At 45.1% G+C, this 10,533-nt stretch overlaps 2 protein-coding genes across 5 annotated transcripts in view; both read right to left on the bottom strand.

The window, feature by feature from the left end:
• LOC311034681 (phosphatidylinositol-binding clathrin assembly protein) overlaps positions 1-10,533 on the bottom strand; it is a 141,743-nt gene that overhangs the window by 85,154 nt on the left and 46,056 nt on the right. The gene's annotated exons all lie outside the window — the stretch shown is intronic.
• Positions 8,322-10,091, bottom strand: LOC311034682 (serine/threonine-protein phosphatase 2A 65 kDa regulatory subunit A beta isoform-like; the record flags this gene model as incomplete). Its single annotated transcript, XM_084042629.1, has 1 exon — positions 8,322-10,091. One exon carries the CDS (start codon positions 10,089-10,091, stop codon positions 8,322-8,324), a length of 1,770 nt encoding a protein of 589 aa, XP_083898755.1.

Raw genomic sequence — 10,533 nt, 5'->3', positions numbered from 1 at the left:
TTTATGCTAACGGTACACACACGCGCTGGAATACAGAGGGGCTCGGACGCACACATATAGAGTCCCTGTGTGAGCATGTACAGTGCAAACCCACACACACCCACACACATACATACATAGAGTTCTGACGGAATGAGCACATACATGGGTAGTACTGCATTCTGAAAAAATATATAATAGCTTTCCTCACATTCAATAACACGCGCACGCACACACACACACACACAGTCCTGAGTGCACGCAGAACAGCACATGCGCAGGTGGTAATACACAGTGTTAAAAAGATGGCTCTTTCTCAGACTCAATAACGCCGCACGCACACACACACACACACACACACACACACACACACACACACACACACACACACACACACACACACACACACACACACACACACACACACACACACACACACACACACACACACACACACACACACACACACACACACACACACACACACACACACACACACACACACACACAGCCTGTTCTGCTTAGCATCAGCACTTTCTACATTGTCCTCCCAGACTGTCCCCATCTCCTCATGTCCTTAATGACTCCAACGCCCCCCCCCCCCCTCTCCCTCTCAATGTCTACTCCCTTTTCCGCCCCACTCCCCCCCCCCCCCTCTCCCCCTCTCTCTCTCCTTGCTCTTCTTCTGTCTAGAACAGGGGTTCTCAAAGTGGGGTCCCCAGCAAAATCATTGATAGTTAACTAAACAGGACCTGCAAAGGGTCTGCAAATCTGAGAGTGTACAACCATTAATTAACCCTTGCGGGTCCATTTGGTTGGTTCCGCTTGTACATTCTCAGAGTTAAAGTAACACTGAGAATGGCATACCCTGGCATATCTTTTCAAAAGGGGGTCAATTTGTATCAATTTGGGGGTCCTTGACATGAAAAGGTTTGAGCACCGCAGTGGTCTAGAACGGTGTAGACTCTACACCGTTCTTCTCCCAATCCATTTCTCTCTCTGAATCCATTTTTATGGTTTCCTGCCTTTTTCTCACCTCTCCTGCGTTACTCGCACTCGCTCCTTCAACCGGATCAGTCTTCATCTTTCTTTCTCTCCAGATCTCTAATCTTTGCACTCACTCTGCATCCTGTTTGTACCTAGTCTCTCTCTCTCTTCCGCTTTCTCCAGACATCTTCACGTAATCCTATATTAAAATTGGCTTTAGGGAGGACCGGTGGGTGGGCGGGCGGGCAGGCGGGCCACTGACGTCACGCTCATGTCACTACGTCGCCACGCTCATGTCACCATGACTCAGCCATAACCATACAGTATAAGGATTTCTCAATGCAGCTACACCCAAATACAGTATATATATATTGTCTGACCTCAATGTGTCGTCATGACATCAGGCGCAAACAAATCAGTCAGCTCCATATATGGGCACAAAAGGAGTGAGACCTTGGACTGACAGATACAGAGATCTCCATATACGGGCATATCAGTCGGATCGGCGGTTACTCGAACTAATTGATTATAAAAACGATACATTTTAATAAAATAAAAAGGTTGCGAAATCCATCCATCTGCAACCAGTCAGGTCGCAGGGGCAACAGTTCAAGTATCCCCAAAAAATGTGCTTCACGATGATTTGATTCATCACAAAACGTAATCGAGAGAATAATAGCTAAGATAAACACTAGTTGCAGGCCTTCAGTAATGCCATAGTTAAAGTTATGACCCGCTAGAATTGTGTGACTGCATCTATCCACAGAGACTCTGCCTATATTTTCTCATTTTACTTGGCTTTGGCACTAGAGCCTAGTAGTGCCTAGTGACAAGGCATTAAGTGTTCATTTTGTATGTCTTTGAGCCGGCGAGGAGCGGCCAACGTTTTAAAGTTGTTTACAAAGCACAACCGACAAATCCTACTCGTTATGTATTTAAGTTCTTTGCCTACCTCCTGTAAGAGAACAAACCAACAAACAAACCAAGCCAGCTAAACAGCCATGCTGTACATGTTTTAGCTTTGTTTTGTTTGGCTGCATCAACGCATTGAGGCGTGGGAATTGTCATACAGTGGGAACCTAATTTATCTGTGAACGGGTGGGGGGTCAAATTCCCATTAGAAGCCGGTGAGCCACAGAACTGGATCTGCAGAAACATACCTGTAGTGGGATCAGTAGTAAGCCCTCTATCCTTTGTTGACCGGGTCCTCCAAGGGTATGTACTTTCCCTCAACACAAAATATCTAAAAATAGCTGACCTACAAGCTCACAACGCATCTCGTTGTGACGTGATGTGAGCTTGTGGATCTGCTATCGTCGCCGAATAGTACCCTATATTCGCTGAATGTTCTGGACATGTCTATTATAACATGCCCAGAATAGGGACGCTATGGGTTCATGTGGTTTAAGACATCCCTTAATAGGCTGCAATTAAAACTACACATCATTTTGCATTGACAGTGTAGCTGTCATTAGATGATGACATGTAAGTATTGATAATAGGTTTTGTATTTCCAATGGTACCGAGGGGGAAACGTAAAAAAATCAAAGCTTGTTGATAACAACACACATACATACACATACATACTGTATATGTATTTCCTGGAGTCCAGCTGCTTACAGAGATGGTGATGACGGTCATTATATTATTATATTATTATGTTAGACACTTTCACCATGCTGAAAAGTGAATTCACTCACAAACTCTGTTAACGGATCTTCTGATCTGATTTTCTTTAAAAATGTTCTTTTCAACACAGCACGTTCCAAAGCCGCAAAGAGGGACATACACTGTTGTTGTTTTTAATATGCAGTATAAACTATGAAGAGAATAATTAGGGCTTTTAGGAATTCAAATCAAAGCAAGGCACTGCAGCCAAATCTCTAAAGTGGGACTGTGTGAAAAACATAATCTGTTGTGGAGAATCAATTAGTCTACAGCGAAGGCACGGATAAAAGACGTGCCAGATAATAGATCAGCCTTCAGTAGTGTACGGCAGTGTTTCTAAATCAGGAGGTTAGTCGTGATTTCTAGAAGAACTGGCTGAAAAGAATCGTGATATTTTGCCATATCGCCCACCCCTACTCCCGCTTCTACTTCTTCTCCTCTGTCTTTCTCTCTCCCTCCCTTTTTCCTCCTCTCCTATCCTCCCTTCCTCTCTCTGTAACCGTGCATTAGGTTCCGTGTGGGCGAGACATCCACCCTCCCAGGGGAGGAACGCAGCAGCCTGAGCCAAGGTGTCCGGGGACGGAGCGCCTCAACGGGACAGACAGAGGAGGTTGGGAGTAGGAGGAGGGAACATGGATCTCCCCCCCTGCTATTGTCTGGCGCTTCCTGCTAGACTGTTTGGGTACATAGCGACCTGTGATACAGAGGTGTAGATAAATACCAAACACACACACACACACACACACACACACACACATGTACAGTACGCACACAATGCAGATATACACCCACACGTAAAAAACACCCCACACACACAAACACACACAAAAGACTGATAGACAGAGCGACACGCCCCCGCGCATACTTGTACAGTACATAGCCACAAACGGTACAAGAGCAACAATAACAAATGAGACAATAGCCGTACAAGACGCAAGGACTGCGCATACTGTATGGGGAGGTGTGGAAAAGAATGAAAAACACAAAAAAAAAGCAACTAGCAGTTCTATGCACTTGTCTCCACTCCACTGTTTGTCCATGAACCAACATGTAAACATCAGTTTTATCGAGCTGATATCATGGCGTGTTGTCAGCCAAGGCAAGGCGTGGTGTTTACATATTTAGCTACTGCAGTGTATAAATCATTAATTGTAGAGGATGTATACTGTTGTAGACTATCGTTCATTATCTGAGGTGCTTTTTGCGATGTATTGCTGTATCTTACAGGGCTTCTAATACTCTATATATCTGTACCTTAACTGCTGTGTCGTCTCTGGCCACTGAATTTCCCCCCCGCGGGATCAATAAAAGGTCTATCTATTCATTTATGGATTTAAAGCAGCTTTGAACGAGAAGAGAAACCGACATGGTGTCCCAGGATGCCGAGCGTGCCTCGTGGTCTATGAAATGCATTGTGTCACTGGGGAAGTAGCCAACATCACGTCTTGGCAGAAAGGATAAACTGGAGGCGAAGAGCTGAAAGTGTATCAATACTGGGCGGGTTTGGCCTGCCTACCATTCAGACCATTTCAAAATACACACACACACACACACACACACACACACACACACACACACACACACACACACACACACACACACACACACACACACACACACACACACACGCCAACCAATCCAATCAAGAGTCCAACCTCTTTAACGACTAAGTCAATTGAGGTAAGGGAAAAGAAATTGCAACCTTAGTTCCCCTCAGTCTCTGCAGTGAGAATTCCAGTGTATTGCTTTTTGAAGCATGGACTGAATCTATTAGGAGGAAAAACATTTAAAGGATGTTGTTAATCCTTGAAAATGCACCATTGAAGAGACATTAAATCCAGAAGGCCAGCATGGGCTGTTCATAAGTATAGATTAATGGCATTATACACTATGTGCATGAATAGTTTAAAACTGTCACACTAACAGAATATTTAAAAAAAAAAACAGATATAATATATTACAAAAAATATACATTATTATAATTTATTTTAATGTAACATAAATAGATTAAGAAATGCACTCAGAACCTTGCCAAATAGGGAGCATGTCTCTACCATGCATACAGCCACATCCCACTTTAGGAAAAGGTTACATTTCATATCTTCTAACAGAACGTATACTAAGATGTCCATTGTCTCTGTGGGGTGGAAACCTCATACTGTATGTCCAAAACCCGTACTTTTCAGGATAAAAATAGCAAAAGTAGCAGATCTACAAGCTACTGTTGATGCTTTTGTGTGACGCTGTAGTATGGTCAAGTAGGGCATTAATTAAACGCAAAATGTTAAAACATGGAGGAGGTTTGGGAGGTTTCTGCCCAACAGCAACGATATTAGAGCATTGTATTCATTAATTTAAAGAGAAAAGTGTAGATTAGTAAAATATGTGAATAACAGAAAGGGTGCGTGGCTCGGGAGGTTGACCAGTGACACTGCATCTCTGAGTCAAGTCAAACGACACCTTGCAAGGTTCAGACACATTCCAAAAACTCCGAAGTGGTGTGGCCTAGGGTGTCCATCGTTAGTCCACAGCACTGCAAGTCCGATGACACTCCATAGGGTGTCAAAAGTGTTGTGGTGCTATGCAAAATGTGTTTGGAGGTTTTTATGAAAGACCATGCCGGCCCACTTTTGGCCAATCGATGTGAAAAGGTTAATGAGTACTTCCTAGCGCCATGACAAACCTTCTCTCAAACAGTTGTGACTAATCTGGTCAATCAATCAATACTCGATAGGACCATTTCAAGCTGAGATACTAGATATAAGCAATTTCATACCAGCAGCAATGCCTTACTGTATCACTCTTAAGTGTTTTTGTCTCCCATTGTTTCGTGTACTGTTACTATATTCAGGTTACAGCAGTACAGCACCCCAATTGTGGCGAGAATTCAAATAAAAACAAAAGAGTGTTCAGGATACAGGACAATCAACCAGGTTTATTTAAGAGAACAAAATGAGAGAAGGTAGGGGGAACTTACTGTAGGGAGTTCAGGAAAAGACAAACGGGTCTCTTTTTTTTGTACACAATACAGATGAATGTTGAATAAATGAATACATTTATTCAACTGATCCACCAATGCGCCCCCAGCTCCCACTCAATAAAACATCACATGGCCAAATCTCCCTTTCTCTGAAAGCATGCCCTTGTTCTCCATCGCGCACACATTCGGAAGCAGAGACTCCCGTACAAGCCTCAGCATTTGCCAATTCTATTCTTTTTCGCCGAGGATCAGCCCCCCTTGGCGCGTGACAGTTTGAACAGTCTGAAGAGTTTCCACGCCGGCTACCATCAATCAGACTGTTGAACAAGGCCTGAACGCCGCCAGGCTGGCCTGCCACACTGGGACACTTTCCTTTAATGACGGACTGCTTTTTCCTTATGCTGGAGTACCTTCCTTTGGGTGGGTTTATTCTTTATGACATTGGTTCTCAAAGTGGTGGTCCGGGGACCCCCAGGGGTCCTTGAGGGAGTTCCAGAGGGTCCCCAGCTAAATGATGTTAGTTAGGAACCGAACCCTTATGGGTCTGTAACTCTGAGAGTGCACAAATGGAACCAAATGGACCCTAACAGGTTCATTTGGTTCCATTTGTACACTCTCAGAGTTAAATTAACATTGATTTTACAACATAAATTGGGGTCCCAGAGAAAGATATGGCATTACATGGGGGTCCGTAGCCTAATGCAAGTTAAACTGGGGGTCCTTGAGATTAAATCACTGCTAGAGCTGTAAAAATCTTCTCTTATGGGGGTCCCTGGCATATCTTTTCAAATGGTGGTCCGCGGGCTAATAAGTGTCAATTTGGGGGTCCTTCACATGAAAAAGTTTAGGAACCACTGCTTTATGGGGACTACTTTCCTATGTTGATATACCATGTGGATTGTACCTGTGGATTTTCTCTTACGCGGACTACCTTCCTATGTGGACCTACCGATGCGATATTCTTCTTGTACCTCATGTGGGCTATGTCACTAGCATGAAGGACTATTCTTTTTTTCCTATACACGAAGGCCTGTGCCCCATATCTGTTACCGCTCTACACTGTTGCTGTCGCGAGCTACACTGTTGCCTCCCACAATTTTCAAATGCTTCTCGTCATACAGTCTGGAGCACGGAAGCTCTGAAAATGATCAGAGGATAAAGATGATGTGACGCCTTCTCCCCGCTTCCGTTTAGTCTTTACAGTTGCTCAAATTTGTCAGAATATAAATCAAAATAATCGAAGCATATATAGCTTGCTGCTTATTAGCAATTCTAAAATAAAATGTAGATGTTTTAAAATATATTATTATTTTCGTGAACGTAAATGACAAACAGATGACGGCTTCCGTTGACAGCTTTAGTTCCAGACTTTATGTAGAATTCGGAGATTGTGTAATAGTTTTCTTATGTCTAACCTCATGCACATACCTGCTACTTTTCGCACCTTATGTCTAACCTCATGTACATTGTTATGCTGTATACAGTATACGTATAAATGTACATTTGATAGATTGTTCAACTTGTTTCTTTCCTATTTATTTCTCCTTGCACTCTCCATGACCCCTTTCCTGAAAACTATGAATGATGGAGCTTGCACACAAAAAAAGAATTTCACCCACTTCTTTACACCTGTAAAACTGTGATGTGACAATAAAATGTATTCTGATTCTGACATTCTGGCTACCAAGCATAAATCAGGTACCGGTAGTCCAATAACAGAGAAGACATAAGGCAGATGGGGGCTTTGTATACATGACCAAAATGAACTAAATAAAAAATAATTGCTTATTAAAGTCATTGGCACAAAGACTAAGAGCAATGTTGAAAAACATAATGCAGAAATGTTCAGCCACCCACCCTTTGAAGATAACTAAAAGACCTGGGGGCAAACATAGGTCTGCAATGGTCAGAACCCACTCGAAAAACGAATCACGGAACACTTAACGACTGAGATGGTTCCCATTACTTTGTCCTGGAACATCGGGCTGAGGTAATTCATTTGTGTGACCGATTCAATCTTTGTCATGTATTGCTAGAGGACCAAATGGTTAGAGAGAAGTAACGGGACTTGGATGAGGGATGGGTTGAGATAAGGACACTATCCTTGACAGACAGGTGACTACTTGTGATCTTTCTCTGGGAAAGCTCACATATTAACATACAGTAATTAATTGTTATATATATTCTTTACAAGAGCTTTGTACAGAAAAAAAAACAATCAAGAGACACAAAGACTACGTTTGTTGAGATGTCCTACATTAAAACTGGCCTTTTCCGTAATTTCGAGTGTTATCCTTTTAGCTTTAATGTCTTACCACGTTTACATGTCTGTCTAATTATTCTAGGTATTCAATCGAGAGCGAAGCAAGAGTCTGGGGAAGAAGCTGACTATCTATCAGGTCTGTTTTGTGAGGAGGATCGGCCAAAAAATTAGCTTCCACCATCTGCTGCAAAAAGGGCCACGTTCAGCACTTAGACAACCTGTGCAGAGGAAAGCACAAGCCGTTACCTACAGCAAGGGAACGGTCAGCGGAGTAAGCCTCTGCTATAAATAACTTTGGACAGTAAAAAAAAAGAAAAGAAAAAAAGGGGAAAAGAATAAAACAGTAACAGCTTATAGTTAATAATCTATAAATTAACCAGTTTCTTCTGAACATCAACACATATCTTGTCCAAGTGGTGTGGTGTTCGGTGCCGTGGTGGTGACTTATGACAGATTGAGAGCACTGAGAGCTTCCAGGGCAAAGTACTTGACATCCATGTCTGTGTCCTCTGCCAGCTTCTCCAACACGGGCTTCACTTCTGTCTGCAGGACATTGCTGTCAAGTGCAGGGCCAATCTTCTGAAGGGACTTGGCCACGTTGAAGCGGACGTTTGCCACCTTGTCGGTGGACATCGTCAGGACCACTGGCAGCAAATGCTTGGTGGTGATATCCTGTCCACAAGCCTCGGACAACGCATTGATACAGAACAGAGTGGTCATCCTGTGCAGGTAGTTGGGGTAGTCGGCCATTCCTCGCACCATGGGTATGACAGTGTTCTGAGCCCATTCATCTCCAAACTTCTCCACCAGCTTCATCAGGTTCGAGGCGGCGGCCTCTCGAATGGCATACACGTTGTCGATGAGCCAGACCATGCAGAGGGTGTTCAGCTTCTCATCAAAGAACTCCACTCCCAGCTGGCCAGCCAACAGGGGCATGTACTCGATGATGGCCAGGCGGACCCTCCACTTGGCATCCTCTGCCAGTTCCACGATGGCAGGCAGGAGTGACTGGGACAGCTGACGGATACCGATCACCTCGTTCACACAGTCCAGGTTGGATATGATGTTCAGACGCACTTCGGGGCACTCGTCCTTAAGCAAAATCAGGAAGAGAGGCAGCAGGTGCTCCACAGTGTTTTCCTTTCCCAAGATGGTCGACAGACCCATGATGACTGATGCCAGCGCTGATTTCACTTGCTGTTTGGTGTCTAACACGAGTTCCTGGACGCAGAGCAGAATCTGATTCATGATGATTTTCTCACGGCTGTCCTCTGGAAGCTTCTCACAGAATTCTTTGACTTTGTTGGCGGCAGCAGTGCGGACTTCAACTTCATGGTCCTTGAGGAGGTTCTGGTAGGCTGGAACCAGGTCCTTCTTTGTGATCTCTGGGCCTAAGGCCTTCTGGAGCTCGGAGAACTTCTCAGCGACCACGTATCGGACCCTCCAGGATTCGTCATTAGCAACCTGGCGCAGGCTGGGCATCACTAGGGTCTCCAGGTCCTCCTGGGGCAGCAGGGTGGCGATGCTCACACACGCCTCCACCGCCAGCTGCCGCACAGAGTCCTGGTCATCAGAGGCCAGGGCGGTGAAGAGGGGGATAATGTCGCTCTTAACATACTCCAGTTCCAGGACCTTGGCGAACTCGCCCAACTTAGAGGCTGCGGCGCGACGCACCATGGGAGTGTCATCTGAACACAAGGTACGGTAAAGCTGCCGGATCTCGGCCTTGACCGTGCCGGAGACGCGGGGGTAGCAGACGCTGAAGAGGCCACAGGCAGAGGTGCGCGAGGTGAACCAGTCACCGGTGGCCAACCGCTTGATCAAGGGCTCGAAATGGACCTCGAGGTCAGCTGGAGTGTGTTCTTGAGAGATCTTACGCAGAGACTCCACAGCCTTGTCCCTCACCACCGTCTCCTCAACTGTGGCCAGGCTTTCCAGAGGAGGCAGGAGACAGTGGACGTATTCGGGCCCTCCGACGAGCATCGTGAAGTTTCCCAGCTGCTCGGCCAGGGCGAGGAGCACCTCGTCTTCATCGTAGATGGTGTCTGTGAGGAAAGGAAGGAGTTCGGCGCGGGTCCTCTCCACCCCCAGGGCCAACGCGATGGTGGTTAGCTTCTTGATGCTATTCAACTGTAACTGGACGTCCTCGTTTCGCAGCTCGTCAATGAGCACGGCAACGGGATACAGAGAATCATCTCCATCAGCTCCGGTCATTTTGGATTTGTCGAAAATATTGAATGACGGTGCTTAAGTCTTTAATTTGTACGGGTTGGCGCTGTAGGGGCCGAGCCATCTAGAAGAGTCTATCTATATGTCTGTGTCCCGGGTTTATCTCCCAAACCACTGGACCGATCCGCGGCAAATGTCTTGTGCACGCTACTAGTAAACCAGGGACGTATGTCTATGCATTTTCACATGTGGTTTATATTTTTTGAAATACATACTTTTAATCAATTTTATAACAGAAGTCAGACGTGGTTGGGGTCATATTTGGGCATGGCTGAAACCCAGCCCAAATATGGAGTTAGACGTCATCGATATGTCATAGACGACTGATGTCATAGACTGGTCACATGAAGTCCAAGATCCACATGGCAGCTGTCATTTTTTGAAGGAAGTCAATGGGGTCAGATCAGTCTGAAACCTTGCCCAAATG

The sequence above is a fragment of the Gymnoscopelus microlampas genome (assembly GCF_963454915.1).
Source record: "Gymnoscopelus microlampas genome assembly, chromosome: 19".
Taxonomy (NCBI): Eukaryota; Metazoa; Chordata; class Actinopteri; order Myctophiformes; family Myctophidae; genus Gymnoscopelus; species Gymnoscopelus microlampas.
The sequence above is the reverse complement of the archived record's forward strand: the minus strand, read 5'-3'. Positions and strand labels throughout refer to the sequence as shown.